Source organism: Eschrichtius robustus, chromosome 7, assembly GCF_028021215.1.
Source record: "Eschrichtius robustus isolate mEscRob2 chromosome 7, mEscRob2.pri, whole genome shotgun sequence".
Lineage (NCBI taxonomy): Eukaryota > Metazoa > Chordata > Mammalia > Artiodactyla > Eschrichtiidae > Eschrichtius > Eschrichtius robustus.
In genome coordinates this window covers 3,846,476-3,870,211 of record NC_090830.1, presented here as the reverse complement: position 1 = coordinate 3,870,211, position 23,736 = coordinate 3,846,476, and the positions used below count along the sequence as shown (strand labels likewise).

Below are 23,736 nucleotides of genomic sequence, written 5' to 3'. Positions count from 1 at the left end.
AAAATTTCCATCATAAAAAAAGTTTAAACAAAATCCTCCATCGTCATAAAAACAGATTTCACAGCAGGCGAAAGTGAGAAATGGATTCTAACAGCGCGATCGAGTGCCAGACGTTCGGGGCTAGGGGACAAGCCGCTAAAAGTCACTCATGTGAGCAGCTCTGTCTCGTCCCAAGGCATCAGCACCCTCATCAGAGCCCTGGGGCGGGAAGGGTCCCAGGCACCATATGTAACTGGCATTGGCCATAAACTGCTTTCTGGGCTGGGAGGCACCCCAGCTGTTGAGCACCGTGAGAGGACACGTGCTCTGTGAAGGAGGGAGCAAGGTGCAGAGCTCCCCACTCCGCCTCCCCCGTGGGAACTCACTTCAGCCATAAATGAGAACACGGACAAGAGAAAGCACTCTGGGAAAGGGGCTTCTGAGGCAGAAGAAAGAGGGACAGAACAAGACCGCAGGTACCAATTCAGCCATTTGGAGGCACCTGCGATGCGGCAAGGGGAGCCCGCTGTTTCCGGCTGCTGTGCCTTGGTCCCTGCAGGTCCTCCTCCCTGGAATGCCCTTCGCCATGAAAACCTACAAGTCCTCCAACATTCTGTTATCTGTGAAGCGTTCAGCGACCACCCAGGCCCCCAGGCCGACGCCACTCACTCCATTTTCATTTCTGCCCGAGCCAGTCCTGGGTGTGTCTGGCGCAAGAGCCCTGCACTGCCTGCCCTTCTCCTGCTCAGCGGGGGAGGGGGAACCTCTGCAGGCTGCATCTCCCTGTTCCCTGAAATCGGAGATCTTCCAGCCAATTCAGCCAATGAGAAGCACAGGCCAGAGGCTGGAAGGGTGGAAGGAGGGAGGGTGGGGGTGTTTCTCCCCTCTCCTCTCCACCTTGGGCAGCATTCCTGTCTCAAGGCCCCCATGGCTCCAGCCCTCTCCCTGAGTGACCCCTGCCCTGGGCTCTGATAACACCACCTCTACCCTTTGCCCTCTGGAGGAGGAGGTATGGGAGGGCTGTCCTGCTACTCCAAACCCCTGGCCTGTCTCACTGCACCTCCCGGTGAGTTGTATTCTCAGCGACTCTATCATTGCGATAACCAACTCCCGGGATTAAATTCTCCCCCTCCTACTCTGCAGGGTCTGTTTTCCTGTGTGAACCCTAAATGGGTTCCATCTTCCTTCAACCATGCTGTGGTCACTGCTTTCTCACCTGTCTCCTAGCAGCCTCCGAGCTCCTTCACAAAGTCTTCTTGAGCTCTGGATGCCCTGCCTTGCTCCTAAAAGGACATCTCAAGCATACAGCCGGCACTTAGTAGGTGTCCAAAAACTAAACTGAGTTAAATGAACGCCAAGGATACTTGATCATCTCTAAGAGCTAGAGGCAGGCCGCAGGAAGAGAAAACTTTTGGAAACATCTTTACGGTGGAAGCAGATAGGGTAGGGGGTCCCTGGAGAAAGAGAACCAGGCGTGGCTTTCTTGACATAAGGGAAGCCATTTTGGGCCTAAGCCATCCTGTGATCAAAGCCTAGCCACAGTGCTTGCCCTTGAACAGGTCTCAGTAATTAACGATCTTAAGGGAAGTGAGGGAACACAGAAACAAAGGAAAAGCAGCCCGGAAACAACAGCTGAGCAATAAAACAGAGTCCTACTTCCTCCTCAAGGGATATATAATCTGATACTTATCTTTGAGTCCCGCAGGGACAAAGGTCCCCACCCAGGTGGGGGATGGAATGATACTGACCTTTTCTGACCCTCGTGACTTCAATAAGCTAAAGCTTGGACTCTGTCAAACTTTGCCCCAATTCTATGCTGAAGTCTCTGCTCAAGCCACTTCACGAATATGCATGTACCCTCAGCTAACCCTAACCCTAACCCCAATTTTGCTGTTGGGGAGACACTGCTTTGGGGAAAGATCCCCGGTGTCCTCCTTACTTGCCGCAAGTAATAAATCCTTCCTTCTCCCGCTCTTTGGCTTGGTTGTGTCTTTTGGCCCGAAACCCACCAAGAGGCAAACCCAGTTTTCAGGTAACAAAGGGAAAGAAGGAGCCTTGAGGGGAAACTGAGTCTAAGGATTCACTACCCAAGAATATAGAGCAACTGCCCAGACGACAGGACAAGGACTTAAGATTATGAATGTAAAAGACAAACTTTGCTCTACTCTGAACTCCTACAAGGAATTTCACGGAACCTCACAGCTGCAAGTGGTCACAGAAATACAACACGGTGGTTAAGAATGGGGGCTGCAGAGCCGGGCTGCCAATCCAATGACTCTGGCAAGGTAACCTCTCTGTACTTCGGCTCTCTCGATCTGTAAATCTGCACCAACTGTGCTCTGTGGTTTAGTTTCAAGAGCTCAAAGAAACAGTGCATGCTGGCTTCATTAGCCATTACCTGAAACATAGCTCCGGGGATTCAAACCCGACTGCCAGCAGGATGCAAAATGAACCAGCCTGTGAAGCTGAGAGATGATGCCCAAGGCAAACGAGAGCATCCGTGCCTTTCCTGTCCTAAGACCTCTCTTTCCAAGGGCTTTCCAAACTCTGAAGCCAAACCACTCAACTGTGGGCCAAAAGCAGCCTGCCCGTTTGCAATCCCTGAATTCTCAACAAGCCTTCTCAGTGAACCGAGGAGAAGACAGGGGCCCCAAAAGTATTTGTGATCTGTGCCTGGCCCTACAGCGAGAGGCTGAAAGGCCCTGTTCTCCCTGTGCCACTGCAGGCTCAGAAGGAAAGGAGAAATGAAACAAGAGGGCTGGTAACATGTGGCCAAATAAAGGGAGACATACAGTCAAAGACAGCTTGCAGGGAGGAAGAAATAAGGAAGCTGGTGGAGGAAGGACAGAAAAAGTGAAAGCAAACTGAGAGCAGCTTGAGGAAGAAGAGGAGGTGACGCCCCGAGAAGACCCCGAAGAGCCACACTAGGGACTTCCCTGGCGGTCCAGTGGTTAAGACTCCGCGCTTCCACTGCAGGGGGCATGGGTTCCATCCCTGGTCGGGGAGCTAAGATCCTGCAAGCCACTCCGTGTAGCCAAAAAAAAAAAAAAAAAAAAAGGAGCCACACTAAAGGAGATGACAGTGTGGGCTGGCTTCACAGAGGAGGAGAGGAGGAAAAGGAAGGGCAAGAAGCAAATCCACCATCACCACATAAAGACAGAAAAGGAAGATACTGAATGCGTCCTGAGGGCTTCTGTGAGTCTCATCAGTTATCCCCCAAACCTGAGAGCTAAGACAGCATGAGCCCTTTTTAGAGAAGGCACAGTGGCTTAGGGGTCAGGTAAGAGGCCATATGATCACAGAGGGAGGCAGGAGCAGAACTGAGTTGTTTGTTTGTTTATTTTTTAAGTCCTATGGGTTTTAGGATTGCCAGATAAAATAGAGGATGCCCAGTTAAATCCGCATTTCAAATAAACAACGAATAATTTTTTAGCACACGTATGTTCCATGCCACAGTGGGGACGTACAGACACTAAAAAACTATTCATTGTTTCCCTGGAATTTAAGTGCACCTCCTCATGCTGGGTTTGTTTTTGCCGAATCTGGCACCCCTACCTGGTTTCCGCGTCTCTCTCCATTACACCAAGTTCTCTCCAAGAACCCAGGGGTGGAAAAACAGAAAGGAGTTAATGAATAAAAGGAAAGAAGGGATGATTCACACAGACGGCCTCACGGAGAATGCTCATCTACAACACGTCAAAGCCTAAGAACAAAAAATGTGAGCGGTGGAACCCACGGGAATTGGAGAACAAGAGAAAGAATGTACTCATGAAAATCAGCACAGCCTACTGGCTTCCGCGTGTGGGCTGACGGGTGGATTCCAGGTGCCTTTTCACGTCACCCATCAGGTACCAAGGACCCAGAGCTGCAAGGCACGGGGTCAAGGAAGAACCAAACAAATCAGGCGTTCAAGTGATCAGTGCTGCTCTCTCCCTCACCTCAAAGGGTTCGATGGGCAGGCGCTCCAAGTAGCCCAAGAGCAAGGCAGGGAGAAACCAGAAGACCCTAACGGCCTTGGCTAGAGCAGACAGATGACAGCGAAGGCGGGACGGGCATTCCTGGGTCCCAGACGGCTTACTGCAACTCGTTTACTGACAATGCCAGCTGAGTCCCTGAATTACACCGACTGCCTGCCTGTCTGTCTGTCCTCCTTGCCCCCTCTCATCACACCAAAAGCCTTCATAGCAGGACAGTAAAACCCCAACGGTGCCCTGGTGAAAAGCACGCTCCTTCAACCTTCACGAAGTCCCCAGGCTACCATTTCTACTGCTAGAGAGAGAGCCAGAGGCAACAGAAAGAAAACCAGTCCCTTGAGGAGTCCCCAGCGAACAAACTGCTGGCCTCCACAGACCCACTCAGGGCTCACAGGCCGGGCGGTCCCTCCAGCACGTGGGCACTGCAAGCCTGCAAAGTTGGGCAGTTTCAAAGAGTCCTGTTTTGCTTTCTGTTCTTCAGACCAGCCGCTAAGCAGGAGTGGCATTCGTGTCTCAGCCATCAAAGTGCACCCTCTAGAACCCACATCCCCATGAAACAGGGTCAAAAGTCACACGACAGAGAAGCAGGACGACTGCCTGCTGCCCACAGCGCTAAAGGCAGAAAACCGGGCAAAGGCACGCGCTGGGTCTTTTTTCATGAAATAATGGAAGGAGCCCGACAACTGGCCTATAAGAAAAAATGGATCTTTTAGGAAACGCGTTTGCCTCCTGCTGTCCTGTTACTTTTACACGGCCACACAGGCTGGCTTCATCCTGACTCACCAAACCCTAGGAAATTGGCCGAGTTCCCAGGCAGCCCCAAGTGCCAGAAAAACACAGGCCCTGAGAAGCCAGGCTGCAGAGCTCCCCAGCCTGAGGTCTCTGCAGAGCTTGGTTCTTGCTGCCTCAAACCGTCGCCTCTCAGCTTGCCGGACACTGCTTTGCACCATCATGTTATATATGGGATTAACAAGAACAGTTTTGATCTTGAAACACATTTTGGAGAACAAGAGAAAGTGTGTTTGGGCGGGGGGTGTTACTAATCATCTTTAATATCATTTTCTACAAGAATAATAATTCACAAATGACCAAAACACTTTGATGTGCACTGTTTCCTCTGATCCTCATAACGACAGTGGGTGGAAGCAAGACAGGTACTAACCCTAAAGACTCTGGTTTAACCAAGTAAGTCCACCAAGGCTCAAAGGCTCTGAGGGCAGCATAACATAACTAGCAAGGTAGCTAGAACCTCAACTAACTGGGAGACACGTTCTTCAGGGCCTGTGTCCCCTCCCAGTGCCCAGTGATCAACACTAGGGAAGTGGGTGGGGCTACCCAGGGGGCAGAGCTAAATGGAAAACAATTCCACAGATACTCACACAGTGGAATACTGCATAGCAGTGGCAAAGAACCACCGCTGCAGGTAACACGGATGCTGACTAATTCGTCAGTGTAGGAACTAGGATAAGAAATCAAAGAATTTACGCACATACAAAATACATTCTGTATAAAGTCACTTATCATATGAAGTTCAGAAAGAAGCAAAATTAATCTATAGTGATAGAAGTCAGAACAAGGTTACTTCTGGAGGGGTGATGAGTGGAACAGAGCACAAGGGAACTTCGGGGGGTGCTGATACCAGCATGCATTTTGATCGGGGTAATGATTTTACACTGGTGAATTCATTTGTAAACTCATTGAGCACTTTTCCATAAATTTGTACATTCAAAGCTTGGGTACTTTACTGTATGTTTAACTCCATTAGAGTTTATAAGAAGTAAACCTGGGGGACTTCCCTGGTGGTGCAGTGGTTGGGAGTCCGCCTGCCAATGCAGGGGACACAAGTTCGAGCCCTGGTCCGGGAAGATCCCACATGCCGCGAAGCAACTAAGCCCGTGCGCCACAACTACTGAGCCTGGGCTCTAGAGCCCACGAGCCACAACTACTGAAGCCCGTGAGCCACAACTACTGAGCCCACGAGCCACAACTACTGAAGCCTGCACTCCTAGAGCCTGTGCTCCGCAACAAGAGAAGCCACCACAATGAGAAGCCCGCACACCACAATGAAGAGTAGCCCCCGCTCGCCGCAACTAGAGAAAGCCCGTGTGCAGCAACAAAGACCCAACGCAGCCATAAATGAATGAATGAATGAAGTAAACCTGGGCACCCCGCAAAATAAGTTCCACAAACTTTACTGAGCAGCTGCTGTGCTAAGGCTGTGGAGAAATGCAAATGATGCTTCAAATGGCAGGGTTTAATGCGCCGACCAAGGTACCATCGGACTGCCCAGTTCAAATCCTGGGACACAGAGACAGCAAAACGTTGCTATGAGAATGAAGTGAGTCCCTGAAAGTAAGGTGTTCAGATATGCACCGGGCACAGAGTGAGACCATAATACGTGGCTATTATTATCATGGAATAAGACAGATCATCTTATAGATGACAAATGACAAAGTACCTGTCTCCCAGTAGTTTAGAAGGAAAACACCAATGTCTGCACTAAGCAGCCAGAGCAGATTATGAAAATGCAGAAACGCTCCTACTGTTCCCCCCTCCCTGCCCGCTTCTGTTATTAGCCCCTGCATGCGACCCAGGAAAAGAGCCCACGCCGGCCCTGCTCTGCTCCCCAGTTTCCTTTCTTTCCCCACAGTCATGGAATGCCTCCTCCGGCCACCACCCCTGCCCACACCTAGACGAACTTCCATTTATCCTTCAGCTTTTAGCTTCAGCATCACCTCCCGAGAGAGGGAAAGCCCTCCTTGCCTGTGGTTCCCACTCCCGGCCTAAGTCAGGGGCCCTCCACCAGCTCCGAGTGCAGTCTCCTCCCAGCTGCTATCTGTGGCACACTGCCTGGCATACAGCAGGTGATCAATACAGTGCTTGAAAAACAATCCACTCTTACTGTGCTAGTCAGACTATTTTTAAGTAGAGGTTATAACAGAAGTACAGAGAGACTTCTTCCAACCTGGGATGGGGTGGGGGGAGAGGAGGGGGGAGAGGCGCCCAGATGGCTGAGCTATCAGCAGAGGTGGCACTTACTGGGGTACATTAGACAGGGTCAGGGATGGAACAGACCAAGGCCCAATACTGGAGGGCAAGACAGCCAGAAAGGTGCTCGCAAACTGCCCCCCTACCCACTGAAGGCACCCTCTTTATCATTGTTTCTTTTCCAAAGCAGGGAGTCTGCTACCCTGGATACACTCCCTGAGGCCTAGGTTGGCATCCTGGGAATTTGCTGTGCTAATGCGGCAGCCCTCACTACTCTAAATGAAGGAATACAACAGTGTGGGAACAACCAAGAGGAAAACGCCCCCAACAGGAAAAAAATAAAACTGTTCATAATTTATGGGTAGCCTTGTGCTTAAACTCTGAGGCCAGACTGAGAGTTCAAATTCCAGCCCCCCCCCCATAGCCTTGGGTCTTCAGGCAAGTTACATAACCTCTCTGGGCCTAAATTTGCAAATTTGCAGGCTACCCATCAGTGGTGCAGATTAAATGAGAGGATATATGCAAGCCCTCCCGACAGCACCTTTGCCATAGTAAAAGCACTGGGTAAACATTAGCTGTCGTCACAGCAGCACAAAACGACTTGCAAGTAGAGCAATGCTGGTAAGGAAGAATCTCAAGCTTTTTTTTCTTTTTCAGACTTCCTTAAATTATGGTTTATTCGAAATGCCATCAAGGAAATTAAACATGAGACATTTCATTAAAAAAAAAAAAAAAAAGGGCAACCATCATCTACTACAAGGTTTCTTTCCTTTCCCAGTCCTTTCTCTTTCCCAGAGGACAAGCTTTCACTGTGGGTTAGTCCCTCCCCAGGTTCTCCACATCTGGGTGCTCACTCTAAAGGCAAATTCAGAGCAATGGTGCGGAGCCCAGAGCTGGGGTGCCATATGTTTGCTGAATGACAGAAAAGAACCAGATGTGGGATAGCCAACAGGCAATAAAAATTGAAGTCGGAGCAAGATATCAACAGCACTTTAATTAAAATGCTTTGGGTCCTAATTCACAACTTCAACACCAAGACAAGAAAAAGCAGCTAGCCGCTTTTGTAGATCAGACTAAATTTTTCCTATAAAAAATACACAAATTTTAAAGTCACTAGAAATAGAGGTTACCAGGAGCTGGAGGTAAAGGAGAAATGGAGAGCTACTGTTTATTGTAAACAGAGTTTCTGCTTGGGATGATGAAAAAGTCCTGGAGAGAGATAGTAGTGATGGTTGCACAACACTGTGAATATAACTAACGCCACTGAATTGTACACTTAAAAATGGTTAAAAGGGTAACTTTTATGTCATGTATATATTACCAGCAAAAAAAAGAAAAATTACCAAAAAAAAAAAAAAAAAAAAGTCACTGGCCCTCTTCTCTGGGTACTTAGGGCATTTCTCAATAATAAGCTACACGCACTCAAGGTTTAAAATGATGTGAAATACTTAATATATTTTTCAAAGGACATGGCACCTTACCAGGTAGTGATTTGGACCTAAAGAAGTCCAAACCTCTGCTTTATGGCACATATACTCAAAACTGTATTCTTTGATTAGCAAAGACGTTAAAATCATCTAGCCGATTTTTTTTCTCAAATTTTTGTGTTTCTATAATCAGGAGCTACTAAACGAAGCAGAGACACAATGTTTTGACTCTTAGCAAATGTCTTTGTTTAGATAAATTAAGGCCTGCCTAGTGAAGAACCAAAAAAAAAAAAAAAAAAAAACCCCAAACAAAACCAAAAATCTCAATAGAATAAAAGTTATTATTTGAGTTGGTATATTGGGATAATTGAAAAAAAAATACCCACTGCTTACATGCAAATAATTTCATGAGTTGAGAAGCTCTTCCTATAATTAAACACTAAATAATTTTTCTCTCAAGACTATTTTAGCCCTTCTAATTCAGTCTCAAAAACCTTGACTGCACAAGACTGTTCACTAAAGAAAGAAACACATGAAGGGTTTAATGCAGGTACTAGATTTCTAAGAACTTTCCTTAGCTCACCCATACTCCATGTTGTTTTCATTCTTTCACTTTCCTCTTTCCTTCTATGGAAAACTTTTTTGAATTATGACCTACGTCTGTCTGGCTGAATATTCCAACTCTGCTCCTCAGTACCGAATGGCCTCATTTGATCCCAAGTGCGCTGAGACGCCCTGGAGGGTATTAACCAGCTCACTGGTGACACAAACCTGGCACCCACAGAGGCTGGTTTGATTTGGAACAGATGCATGGAAGATTATACCATCAATCAACACCGCTTTTCTAAAAAACTGGAGTTTGAAATTGTCCATAAACTAGTATCTCTAATTAACTTTAATGTAAACACAGTTTCCCATTAAAGACTTAAGAAATTTGGTCCATCCAACAATTTCCATGTAAGGAAAGTGGGTGGGCCCCAGAGTGTAACAGGAACAGATGAAAAAACCACCTACATAATTTTGATCTACAGGCAGATGTAAATTATGAAATTAAAAACATCAATGACATTTCTTTTCAATCATCACCACATACAAAGAAAATTAAAAACAAACAAAAAGCCTTTCGGTGCCACCTGGACAGACAAATTGAGCAACAGCTCTCCCCATCTCTGCCTTACAAAATAAAAATAAACTCCAAGCTAATTAAACTGTGAGTGAATATGACACATTGTTTCCCTTAGATGTATTCACCGTATTAGATGAACTTCATTTTGGAAGGTGGAAGGTAAGCCAGCCCTCCCTGGAACCCTGGCACCAGTCTGCCTGAACTACCTTTCTTGTTTCCACTTGTATGTTGGTTATTTCTGCACTTCACAACTCTCTGGGCTGCAAAGTGCTGGAGAGGGAAGGGCCATTGCCTCCGCTCTGAATTCCCTACAGCACCCAGCTGGGGCCAAGCCGAACACAAGTCAAGTGCAATCCTGCTGGAGAAGCCCTTACATTCCTTCTGGGTATTTCAGAGTATTTGGCACACAGTAGGCAGTTCCCAAGTACTTGTAGGTTGAATCCTATTTCAGGCTGTATTTATCACACACCATTCTGTGCCTTACTGAAGAGGTGAAAATTTCCCAGCATTAAACGAGTATTACAATGAATTTTAATCACCAAACTGCACCCCATGCATCGGCTCTAGGGACTAATAATAAGTAAGGAGGTGAGTTCATTCTAAATAACCATCAAACTATTAACCCTTTGTTTAATACTCTCCCTAAAAGAGAAGGCCTACACAGTGTGACATTTGCAATTTACTGGTAGGAGCACTGGGATAAAATCCACAGCTGTGGGCTTGAGAAGCATCAAAGATAAGAAAATCTGACAGCCTTGCGGAAGGAAAATAGGAAGAGTCTGCAAGTTAACCCCACTCCAAGATCCTGATGATTAGAAATATTTTCCAGAACATTCGTTCCCCTGTCAAGAAAATTTCAACCACCACCAAGAAAGAACACCCTGAACCTGTGAACATTTACTCCGCCAGCTTTGATGATCAATCAATCTAAAAGCAACTGCACGGTGATTGAAAACAAAATGAAATGCCTACCCACTGAGGGAACAAGGAAGATGACTGTTACTCCTTGCTCAACCTGGCTGTGTGAGTCTAAAAGCTCAGATTAGCATTTCTAGGTGTATACGCTGCAAGGCATAATTTGAGGAAAAAGAAGAGGAAAAAAAAAAAAAAGAATGCAAGTACACACTGGGTGTGACACTCTATCGACCCCCCAAACTCCACTCTGCAAGCCTCATGCGGAAGTCCACAAGAATTCAGCAAGTCTCCCCATCCTGTTTGCAGCAACTTCCCCAGTGTGGAGATTCAGGTGCCTGGTACCTGCCCTGATGCCTCCCCGCCCTTGATGGCCATGCTTGTTTCCCAGAAGCCGCTGTGGGGCATTTCAACATTAAATAAGGTTATAAGAAACGCCTGCAGTGACCTGCCACCATCACCAAAACTGAGGTGGCAAATCTGAACGCTTCCAGCAAAGCCCTTGGAAAGGTGAACCCAAAGACACTTTGTCCCCTTTTAGAGGTGAAATGTATCATGAACGCCTAGGTATATGCTACAAGGTAGCCTACAACATCATCCATAGTTAGAAGGCAAAGGCTTGGGACACTCACTGATTGTAGTGTTCTGCCAAAGTATACAATGTATCTATTCATCCATCCAACGATGGTGAAGATGCCGTTTGCTGTTGTTCCGGATGCAGGTAGGAGAGCGGCTCTATGAGCACAAGGTCAGGAGACAGCCTTGGTGCCCTTGCCCAGTAAAAAACAAAACAAAACAAAATACCTCATCACCCGATGCCTCTGCGGTCAACCCAACATCCCCTTGAGTGTCTACTGCATGCCAAGCACTGAGGAACGGAAGTGAACAAGGCAAAGTCTGCTCCTGAAGGAATGAACACATCTCCCATCTCCCAAAGGGGAGACCTATGTGTTGGGAGCCTGGAGAGGGGGGCAGTCTCATGAATGGGCACCTAACCCAGCGTGTAGCTAGCAAACAGGCAGCACTAGCGCACGCTGGGGTCAGGGAGAAAGTATAGTCTACTTGCATTTACTAGGTGAAGGAGCAGGAAAGGACATTTAAGGGCAGGAGGTACATCCTAGAGAAGCCAGAGAAAGCTACTGAAATTCCAGGAACCAGCAGTTCAGCAGAGAGAGAGTTTTGAGAATGTGAAGGGTGTGTCTGTGAAGCAAGCAGGGGCCAGAGCACACAGAGCCTGGTAAACCACAGAAAGTTTACCTGGATCCAGAGGGCAATGGAAGCCACTGAAAATCTGTGAGCAGGCAACAGCCAACTTGGATTTCTGCTTCAGACCAGTGTCTCTGGTCTTGAACAAGAGTCACCACAAACTAGATACTGGTGATTCTCTGAACTATTCCCCATCCTCAGCAAAATAAATAAAAGCACTAGAAAAGACTGTCACAACTGTCCTCTACGGTTTTGTGGGGATTTTTTTTTTAATCAAATACAAAGAGATTATATGAAACACACAGAAGAAATCTAAGAATAGCCTCTTTAAGAAGACTGGATTTGTGTATAATTAGACCTAACTGTGAGGTCATGCTTTTCCCAGAGTTGTGTCTAAAGTTGGGTGTTACCATAAGAATCTAAGAAAAAAAGTTTTAAAGCAGGAAAAAAAAAATGACACACACTACACCTTTTTATAAGGGCAATGTTGATCTGATAGCTTCATAGAGTCTGCCAAAACAAAGTCTTAAAAAATGGAAAATAATGTATTAGGCTTCCAGAACAAATAATCCAAAATCCACAATATTAACTATACGGTCGCTTTTACTGGTTAATGAAATCATTATACTGTTGATGTTTAAAATAGCCAGGTTTTCTAATCATGCCGTACCAACATGTTTTTCTACTATAACTTCAAAATGCCTTTGTATTCCTCTACTTCCCTAAACTTCTATAATGAAAGACTAATTTTATAGATAGAAAAAGACAACTAAATTCTAGTGATTTATCATAGGTCTTTATTTTCTAACCAAACACATGGCGAAGGCCTGAAGTGGTATAGCAAACACACCTTAGAGAACTAGAGAACTAGCCACGCCAAGTATGAGACCCTGCTTATACCCTGAGAAACTAGTCCAGAACTTAGAAGCCATTCAACTACTGCCCACAATTGCATTTCCTCATCTTCTCAGAGACCGCGACCCCTGGACACATCTCACTACACTGAGTCAGATAGTCTCCGATTACACTTTAACCCACAGGACAAGCCAGACAGACTTAGCCTAACATCTAAAAGCTACTCAACAGTGTGACTGAGCATTTGTTGTTTATTTTCTCCACTCCAAAGAAGAAATTATGATCGATAATAAGCAGTCTGGTTCCACTGCTGATTTACTGGGAGAAATCAGATAATCACTCAAAACATTCCATTCCACCTCTAACCCAAAGAAAACACACCGGGGGCAAGTGGTAACACCAGACACTTGCAGACATGGATGAAGGGCCTCATACAGTTGGTTCTTCCCCACGGATGATGTTTACCTCTATCATACAGATGCGGAGAACACAGACCCATGAAACGAGTCCTTTAATAAATGGGTAGCTTGACCAGAATAAACGCCTACATACCAAAAGAGACAGAAAAGACCACTGGTTAAGAACTTCTACTGGTCTTTGGACTTGGCTTAAAAAAAGCGGGCACAATAATGAGCTATTACTACACACCTATTAGAATGGACAAAATCCAAAACAGACAACACCGAGTGCTAGCAAGGATGTGGAGCAACAGGAACTCTCATTCATTGCTGGTGGGAATGCAAAATGCTACAGCCACTTCAAAAAGACTGTCTGGCCGTTTCTTTCTTTTTTTTTTTTTTTAACGTAATCTGAGACCGAGAGAAACTGCAACCTATTTTATTTATTTATTTATTTTTGGCTGTGTTGGGTCTTCGTTTCTGTGCGAGGGCTTTCTCTAGTTGCGGCGAGCGGGGGCCACTCTTCATCGCGGTGCGCGGGCCTCTCACTGTCGCGGCCTCTCGTGTTGCGGAGCACAGGCTCCAGATGCGCAGGCTCAGTAGTTGTGGCTCACGGGCCTAGTTGCTCCGCGGGATCTTCCCAGACCAGGGCTCGAACCCGTGTCCCCTGCATTGGCAGGCAGATTCTCAACCACTGCGCCACCAGGGAAGCCCTGTCTGGCGGTTTCTTAACAAAATAAAAACACTCTCACCATACCATCCAGTAATTGTGCTCCTTAGTATTTACCCAAATGAGCTGAAACCTTCTGTCCACCCAAAAACTTGCACACAGATGTTTACTGCAGCTTCATTAATAATCGCCAAAACTTGGAAGCAACCAAGTCCTTCAGTAGGTAAATGGATAAGTAAGCTGTGGTACAGCCAAACAATGGAATATTATTCAACACCAAAAAGAAATGAGCTATCAAGCCATGAAAAAACATGGAGGAAACTTAAATGCATATTACTAAGTGAAAGAAGTCAATGTGAAAAGGCTACAGACTATATGATTCCAACTATATGACTTTCTGGAAAAGACAAAACTATGGAGACAGTAAAAAGATCAGTGGTGGCCAGGGGTTAGGGACGGATGAAAAAGCAGAGCACAGGGGATTTTTAGGGCACTGGATCTGCTCTATATACTATTACGGTGCTACATGTCATTTTACACTTGCCCAGACCCATGGAATGTACAACACCAAGAGTGAACCCTAATGTAAACTACAGACTTCGGGTGATTAAGATGTTTCAATGTTGGGTCATTGATTGTAACAAATGTACCACTCACATGGGGGATGCTGATAATGGACGATGGGAGGAAGGGGAGGGAATATTGGGGGAATCTCTGCACCCTCTGCTTCAGTTTTCTGCAAACCTAAAACTACTCTAAAAAACAGTTTTAAAAAAAGCACGCTGCTGTCTTCCCAGGGTGTGGCTGATTAGCAAGGTACCTTCCTGAATACGTTCAAGGAAATCAAAAGACATCCATAATCGCCTTTTGTGCTCAAAACATGAAAGTTAATATCACAATTAGAGGAACTAGTAAGAGCCATGAAGGCAAGTAGTAATAGGCTTCTGGTACCATCTTCCCTTCAAATAAACTACATAGTGAAAAATCTAGCAAAGCCGTCACTTAATTGAATATCTAGACCTTGTCAAAAAACTTCCTGGGCAGCTACCAGCAAGGGCTATATTTCAGTTAGCGTTGTCAGAGGCTGTGCAGCTTAACCTTGACATAGACTATGACAGCGTTTTTCAATGGAATCCTTACATCCACAGACCCACTTCATGTGGTCGCACACATTTCTCCTCGCAAATTACACACCCTAGAGGTCAAACCCACCAAACACAATCTGTGTCCTAGGTCAGTTAACTCTAACAAAATTCTCAAAAGCTTAAAGGAATCTCTCCCCTGCATTTGCCTTAGTAACACCTGCCAAGTACTAGGGAACTCAGGAAACCACAAGCACTTTATTTGTTTCCCTGAATATATTAATCAGAGATTAAAGAAGCACGGAGAGACTTCTGGTACGTATAGGCTGTCATCTAAAACAATTTTAAAATTTGACTCAGTGAGGCCACAGAACATTTCACAAGGCGTATTTAGTGAAATGTCAGTTTTAGTTGAGGGAAGTGCCAAGGAAGCCACCACGCTCTTCACGCCAAGTATTCAGAGGCCTCTGATCTTACACACCAGGAATGAACATGTTTGTCCATGCAAAGCCAACGTGTGGTGTACAATTTACAGACCTACTTTTTAATATGGCCAGGTGTCAAACAGATAACCCTTTCCTAGTCTCTCCACCCCCCTTATCCTACCTCCCAAACAAAAACAGCCTGAACTGCTCACAGTACGCAAGAAGCCAGAGATTCTGTTTCGTGTAAGTGTTACTGCTTTTGGTGGTTCACATTCTCCAAGAGACCAACGAACCCTCTCATTTACTCACTCCAACCTTAACTAAATTGCTTCCACCAGCTTCCCCCTCTTCTCAAACCCCCACTCACCATAGACATCTCTCTCAGCCAAGAAAGCTACTCAAGAGGCTTGGAAGTGGCTGCCTCTGCAAATTCCTCCCCCTTCCTACCGAAAGAGCACTTCAAGAACTTCACAGTCTGCAGACACATGAATATGGCTCCAATGCCATTCACCAGGGCTGGATTTGAGCATGCGGAGTGTCTTTCTCAACAACCAATTTCTATTTAGGCTGCCCATCACACTTAAAGTGGGGTGAAAACCTGCTTTCTAAGCAAATTCACAATGCCATCCAGTTCCCAAGTGTGAGCTAGCACTGGGGGGGGGCGGGGCATACACACACTCCCTCCTCCACTGAAGACTTTTTCCTGGCACAGGGGCATCCTAAACTTGCCCCATTTCCTTTCCAGGGTTGTGATCTTTGATCTGTCCCCAAGTTCACGCCTTTTTCTCCATCTGAAGGTTCAGCCTAATCAGCTATTGTGCAGCAGCAATGGCAATTTATCCCCTTGGTTTCTTGACACTTTCCTCTCTCCTCCTGGCTGGGAATCTGTTTTGATCTCAACAGGGCTGTCTGTATGGGGATCCTGCAAGTTAATGATGCAGCTAGCTGGCAGGGATGGTAGGTGAGAGCACACAGTGTACTTTTCCAGTTATGTTTCGCTTCATCATAGCTAATAGTGGCCTTTCTAAAGGCCTGCTACACTAAAAGGGAGACCTACACCCCTAATCTTCCCCTCTTCGGGGGCGCCTCTGGAGGCCAGGTGGAAACAGAACAGAGCCCGTTCTCCCGTCAAGTATCTGGACTCCGAAGCAAAATATCCCTAGACACTCCACCACCAATGAAGCAAACACACGTACATCGTGCTCAGCGAGGGAGTCAGTCGATCCCCTTCACCCAGGTTTCGGCCGGTTCAGGCTTCGTAGCCTTCACTCAGTCCAGGCCGGTATAAGATGCTGCATTCTCCCGGCTGTACACCGCCGCCGCCACCCCCCACCCAAGGAAAGGGCTTCCGACGGAGGTGGGCGCATCAGCTCCGGTACCCGCCCTTCCCTCTCGATCCTGGCCAGAAAAACTCCACTTCCCGGATTCCCGGCCACTCTCTCCCGCCCCCTCCCCGGGCGATCCAGCTATAGCGCCGTCCTGATGCCAGCGAAGTGCCCAGCCCAGCTGCGCACCCCCCGAACCCCAACGCAGGCCCCCGGAACAGGCCCCGGCTTCCTCACTCTCCCTCTGCCTAGGGCTCCCGGGTTCTGCACGCACCCCTCAAGCAAACTAGGACTGAAAAAAGTCCCACCCCGCCTCCCCAGCCACGCCGCCAGCCTCCAGCTCCGCCCGGGAGGGGCCTCCTCCCCAGAGGCGACAAGGAAACGCGGGTGGTGGTTCCAGCAGCCTCCCCCCGCACCCCGCGAGGGCCCTGGACCCCGGGAAGAGCAGACCCGCGCGGCCCCGAAGGGACACCTCCCTCTCCCCCACCCTCCGGGGCCGGCGGGGCTTGGCAGGGAGCGTGCTCTCTGCGGGTCCTCGGGAGCCTCGGGGAGCCCGGGGGCCGCCCGGGTCTGGGTGCAGCGTCTCCCGGGGGCGGGCGGAGGTCGGCGCTGCGGCGCGCCCCTGGGGGACACTCACGATGGTCACGCTGGCTTTGCGCAGGTCGCGGTTCTCCTCCTGCAGCGCCTTGCACTTGAGTTTGTAGGTCTCCAGCTCGATCTTGAGCACCTTGTTCTCCTGCTGCAGCGAGGCCAGGCGGTTGGTGAGCTCCTCCAGGCGGAACGGCGAGATGACAATGCCCCCCGACTTCCCACCGCCGCCGCCTCCCCCGCCGCCACCGCCGCTGCCGGCGCCCGAGGTCGACGAGCAAGACGACTGCATGGCGGCCGAGCTGCCGCTGTTGCCCCCCGCCCCGTCCGTGTCGCTCTCGCTGGCGCTGTCCGCCATGGCCGCGGCGGGCTGGGGAGACGACGAGGAGGAGGAGCAGGGAGGCGGCGGCGGCGAAGGCTGGGCTGCGAATGAGTGGGCGCCGGGCGAGCACAGGGGAGCGCCGAGCTGGGAGCCTGGCAGCAGGGCGCAGACTCGGAGCGGCTGCGAGAGAAAGAGAGGGAGCTTCCCGCTGCCAAGGGACCTCCTCTGCCAGAGAACAGAGACCCCGCCCGGGCTCGGGCAGTATTGCACTGGGGCTCGCTCCAGCCAGGCCTGGCGCGCTCGCTAGGCCGCCCTGCAAAGCCGGCCGAAAGCTCCGAGACCCGCCCGCAGCCGCCGCCGCCGCCCTCCTCCTGGCGTGCGCCGGCCGGCTGGGGAAGCGCGGGCCCGGCCGGGGCGGGAAGGCCAGGCCAGCCTACGCACCAGCCGCTCGCCGGCCACGAGTGTTCCGAAGGTGGGCCTCCCAGCCCCCTGACCTAAGCCCGAGGCCGCCCAGCCTCTTCCGGGCTCGGGCCCGCTCCTGGGAGAAGGAAACCTAACGCCCCACTAGCCTCGCAGGTGCTGGGGACACGTGGAAAGGTCAGCCCGGCTCCGGCATCCAGCCCCGGCCGAGCCCGTGGCCCCATCTTCCGCCGACAGTGTGTGCTCCTGTCTCCCTCTGTCTGTTTCAGACATACACGCAGCTCTTTTAGTTTGATCTCCGTGAGCTTGCCTGGGAAGCTTCGGATAGCGCTCACAGAACAGAAAGTTACCCTGCAAGGAGCCGAGGAGGGCGAGGCGACAGCAGCCACAGGTTAACCTCGTTAAGAAAAAATTTGCAGAAGAGACACACCGCCCTCATTACTCCTCCTCATAATCTCGTAAACCACACTGCGCTCAATTGTTTAAACAAGGTGCAACTTTTTTTTTCTCTGTATCTTGCAGACAATGCCAGGACCTGTCGCGCAATAGGATTAAGACAGTAACATTAATCTAATCCCAAAAGAAAAAAAGAGAAACACTTTCTGTGGATTAAAACATCTCTTTTAAATGCCAATTTTCCAAAGTAACTGCAGACAGAGCATTCGGCTATACTAATAGTGGTAATTAAGTGGGAATACAACATAACCATCATTCTTTACGATCATTTTGCCCACTTCTAGGAAAGTTTAGTAGGTCAAAAATAAAACAGTAATTATGCTACTGTGGTCTAATTCAGGGTTCTAGTTTTGAAAAGCATAAGAAATTCAAAATCAAAAGTTGTATTTCCCCTCTCCCCTCCCAAACAAAGGCTTACAGGAAATTGGCCCAGCAGGTGAGATGATTCTAAACACTTTACAAGGTTGACACAAAACAGCTTTCACTTATGTATAAAAATCAGAAAATGAAACTGACCAGACTAGTTTTATTATCCAAGCTTAGCCAACGGAAGAACAAACACATGGAAACAAAAAATAGGAAAAAAAAAGTGTAAAATTTTTTCTATTGCTTTGAACTCTGGGGAAAGTTTATAAAGTGTTAGGAAGGGTAAAGAAGTGGCTTTAATGATTTTTATTCCAACTCCTCCATTATCTTTAAACCTAAACTTGACTTAATGATTACACTGTTATTCAATGGCTAATGAGAACTGGTACCGGGAGTAAACTGAAACCTCCAAGAGTTCCAAATGACATCGTCTTCTACCAAGATGGCTGCTTCTAGCAGACAGCTCCAAAATGCCAACTGCAATTAAACCCCAAATTTCTCCTAATTATTTTTTAGTTTAGTACTAGAGGACTTCTGAACTTAGTCACTGTTGCTGTAGCAGGAACAAAAAAAAAAAAAAAAAAATAGAGAGCTGGCTTTACTCTTCAGAAGCATACAACCAATGTAAATAATTCTGTTAGAAGTGATCCAGTTTAATTTTCACTGAAACTGACTCCTCTCGCTGACTTTTCCTTTTGGGGATCTGCTACATGAGACAAGCAGCTCGTTAAATTGGAAACGGCTTCTGGAAAACTCACTTGCTGGGTGAAATGGAGGAGCAATGCTAGCAGGGAGCGGTGCCACAAGGCGAAACTCAGACTTAACAGCATTCTTTCCACTTTATCCAGCACCGTGATAGAATCTTAAGAGCCAGTCTGGCTTCCGTACTTCACAAGTTTCCATTGTTCCCTATCCCACAGTATCTTAAAGCTTCCACTTTTCAAGCTTACTTAGAAACATTCCTCCCAGGCAAAGCAGGGGGCAAGTTGACTCTCAGCTTTATCACCAACTGCCTCAGAAAGAGGACCTACTGCTACAAGTCAGCGGAGGGGTGGGGTTTAAAGTGCCTGACTTTCTTAAAGGGCCCATGGTTATGGTAACTTAAAATGGATTGGTCTTGAACAGGATTTGGAGGAAAACAGCATTTTGACATGGTACTCACAGGCAGTAACTGTGTTTAGAAGACTTTAGGGAGAAAGCCATCTTCTAAAGCTTCCCTGCTGATACAGATGGGAATAAACTGGAGAATATTTTTTCACTGTGGTTTTTTTATTGTTATTGCAAAGCAGAAGCGTGTCTAATTTTCTACTTCTTGTAAAAGTGGTTCCCCTTATAAACAGACCATTTATCACAACACTGGTTCAGTTATAGCATTACAATGAAAACACTAGTTACAAAACCAATAATATCATTATAAAACTTCTTCTCAGCTTTCCAGGGGAAATGAATCAGAAGAGTAAATGGTAGTCTGTGTTGCCTGGAGGAAGAAGAGACAAATTTAGATCGTCACTTCCATTGGAGAAATAACAAAATTTTCTTTTGTCCTAAATTCAAGCTGCAAAAATATGACAACAAAGAAAAAGAATACCTATAGTCTAATTACAAAGCACATTTGTGCAGCTGATGCCATTTGTGCAGCTGATTTACTCCATGGTCTTGGAACTTTCAATAACAAAGTCAAAATAAGGGCATAAATCATAGGCGACTTTTGTTGTTTAATTTTTAATGGCTATAAATAAATTGCTGTACGTATCTAATTACATTAGTGTGAGATACAAGTGATTTCATTCAAACTCTGAATGGATTTGGTGGTTGCAGAACCCACCATTATAGTTTTAAAATGAATTGGACTGAGCCAAGTATGAGATGGTTATCACAGACTATCAGAATTTGGATAGAATCATAGAATGTGCCACTGAGGTGCTATCATTTCTTGAAAGGTAATTGATAGTTTTGTTTTTTGTGTGTGTGAGTTCCACATTTTATTTATTTATTTATTTATTTTTGGCTGTGCTGGGTCTTCGTTTCTGTGCGAGGGCTTTCTCTAGTTGCGGCAAGCGGGGGCCACTCTTCATCGCGGTGCGCGGGCCTCTCACTGTCGCCGCCTCTCTTGTTGCGGAGCACAAGCTCCAGACGCGGGCTCAGTAGTTGTGGCTCACGGGCCTAGTTGCTCCGCGGCATGTGGGATCTTCCCAGACCAGGGCTCGAACCCGTGTCCCCTGCATCGGCAGGCAGATTCTCAACCACTGTGCCACCAGGGAAGCCCTGATAGTGTTTATTTAAATATATCTTGATTTAGAGGCTAAGTCTAGTCCCTAAGTCTGGTGCAGAGTTTCTCACCCTCAGCACTATTAACATTTGGAGCTGGAAAATTCTTTTTTTTTTTTTTTTTTAAATTGAAGTATAGTTGATTTACAATGTCATGTTACTTTCAGGTATACAGCACAGTGATTCAGTTATATATATATATATATATATATATATATATATATATATATATATATATGTATATATATATATATATATATATTCTCTTTCAGATTCTTTTCCCATATGGGTTATTACAAAATACTGAGTATAGTTCCCTGTGCTATGCTCTACAGTAGGTCCTTGTTTGTTATCTATTTTACATATGCTAATGTGTATATGTTAATCCCATCCTCCTAATTTCTCCCTCCCCACCTTCCCCTTTAGTTACCATAAATTTGTTTCCTATGTCTGTGAGTCTATTTCTGTTTCGTAAATAAGTTCATTTGTATCTTTTTTTTTTCTTCAGATTCTACATATAAGTGATATCATATGATATTTGTCTTTTTTCATCTGGCTTACTTCACTTAGTATGATCATCTCTAGGTCCACTGGAAAATTCTTCACTGGGGGCATGGGTGGAGGGGCTGTCCTGTGCATTGTAAGATGTTTACCAGCATTCCCAGCCTCTACCCACTAGACACCAATAGCGTGCCAACCAAGTGTCTCCAGAAGTTGCAAAATTGCCCAAAGTTGGGAACCACTGATCTAGTAGAACAATTACTTTTGCAGGGCAAAAGCAAGCCCACTTTGGAGTGGCTCTTCAGGCAACATATTGATAACATACCACTGAGCCATTAAGAGAGGCTCCCTCTCATTTCAGATTCCCAGTGTCTGGGAATTCCCTGGCGGTCCAGTGGTTAGGACTCTGTGCTCTCACCGCCAAGGGCCCAGGTTCAGTCCCTGGTCGGGGAACTAAGATCCCACAAGCCGCATGGTGCTACAGGAAAAAAAAAAAACACGAACCAATTCCCAGTGTCAACTAGCCAGGAGATCCTGGACCCAAACAGTCACATCCACACTTCACACTTCATACTATTGTTTGTCTTCAATCACCCATTTCTTTAACATGCCTTTTCAATATTTACACTTATTAACATTTAACTACCCTTGCATATGCAGTATCCAACCCCAGCAAGAGATACAGACTACAAGATTAATTACATATCTCATCTCTACCCTCCCACTTGTGTTTACTCATTATTTGTTTACAGGAATCAAAACCATTTCTACCAACAGCAGTCTAAAGAACTGTCATCAGTAAATCAAGTGAGAATCAAGATTTTCAACAAAAAATGAAATATATGACTTACACGTCTGAAAATTTGGCAGTCTGCAAAACCTAAAACATGTCTTGACACAGATCATACAGAACTGCAGAGCAGGAAATGCTTTTTAAATCCTACTAAATACACAGCAGAGCTTGAAAGAAAGAAAGGGAAATCCCAGGCTCCAAAAGCAAAGAGGAAAGCTGGAAACAAACCAAATGTCCACCTACAATATAAATCCTGTTATATTCATGCAATGAAATAATATACAACAATGAGAATAAACAAACTACAACTACAAGAAACAATATGAGTGAGCCTCACAAATACAATGATAAGCAAAGGAAGCCAGATTCAAAAGAATGTATGCTGTATGATTGCATTTATATAAAGTTCCAAGGCAGGCAAAACTAATCTATGATGCTAGAAGTCAGAATAATGATTCTTCTTGGGAGGAAATAGTGTTTGGAAAGGATATTAGGAGATTTCTAGTAATGTTCTTTTTCTTTGTCTGGGTACATGTTACATAGGTATGTTCACTTGTGAAAAGATATTGAGCTATGTATTTATAATCTGTGTGCTTTTCTATATGTATGTTATACTTCAATAAAATGTATGAATCAAAAAGGGAAGGGGCAGCGTACTATAAACCAGAGCAGTAACCTGGTAGCTGAAATAGGAGCAGTAGAATTGTGAGTCTTCCTAACCATGACATTTGAGTTTAATGCCCATCAGGGACAGGACTTTGAGGCCTTGGGGCCATATAAGGCAGGAAGATGTATCTAAGATATCTACAAAATACCAGACTGTCAAAGAGCTACACCACACTGAAAGGTTGGATTGGAGAGGAAGGTCTTCCTACCAGCAAACAGGAAGATAACAAGGAAGATTGTTTTCCTTAAACTGGGTTCAGAGTTTAAAAGAAAATCTCTTTGGAAAAGTTACAATCTAGACCCAACCCTCATGGTGTTAAGGGCTTCACATATATACCCCATACTAGCTACATGGTCCAGAAATCCCCAAAATGATATAATATCTTAAAAGTTGGGCTGGCATGGGAACTCTTTGGGTGATGGAAGTGTTCTATATCTTGACTGTGGTGATGGTTCCACAAATGTATACATTTGTCAAATCTCATCAAACATACTTTAAAAGGGTGTTTGTACTCTGTGTAAAATCCAACCAAAAAAATAAACTGACAAAAAATAGTTGGCATAGGGATGGTAATATCCCTAGTGCACCTGGCAGAAACAAATACAAATTTACTCTGGAAGCAGTCTCAAAATGAAGATGGGATTACGACTGAAAATTATAAAACACACAGAGAAATAATCAACCTTGAACAAAATTAGCAAACAATAAACAACAGGATGGTATCACTATCCCTAGAACTTTAATTAAGACCAGTGTTGGATAGAGTTGGATTGGATAAAATTAAGTATGTTTAAAATAACTAGAGCCATAAAGGAAGGAATAGAAAGCATAAGACAGAAAAAAACACAATCAGAATCACTAAATTATTAAATAGAACATTTAGAACTTAAAAACATAGCATGGTAAAACCCATTAACCAAAGACTAGGAACACACCTGCAGTCAAAAAAAACTAGCTTCATCTAGCTTGCTATAGCAAAGGAGAATGT

The 23,736-nt window shown here is 46.1% G+C and overlaps 1 protein-coding gene across 1 annotated transcript in view; it reads right to left on the bottom strand.

Annotated features, from left to right (window-relative positions):
• Nucleotides 1-17,560, bottom strand: part of CCDC6 (coiled-coil domain containing 6) — a 109,226-nt gene extending 91,666 nt beyond the window's left edge. The window contains exon 1 of the mRNA XM_068547496.1: nt 17,005-17,560. Within this exon, the coding sequence (XP_068403597.1) occupies nt 17,005-17,313 (309 nt within the window). The 5' untranslated portion in view covers nt 17,314-17,560. The remainder of the gene's footprint in view (nt 1-17,004) is intronic.
• Nucleotides 17,561-23,736: the final 6,176 nt, after the last annotated feature.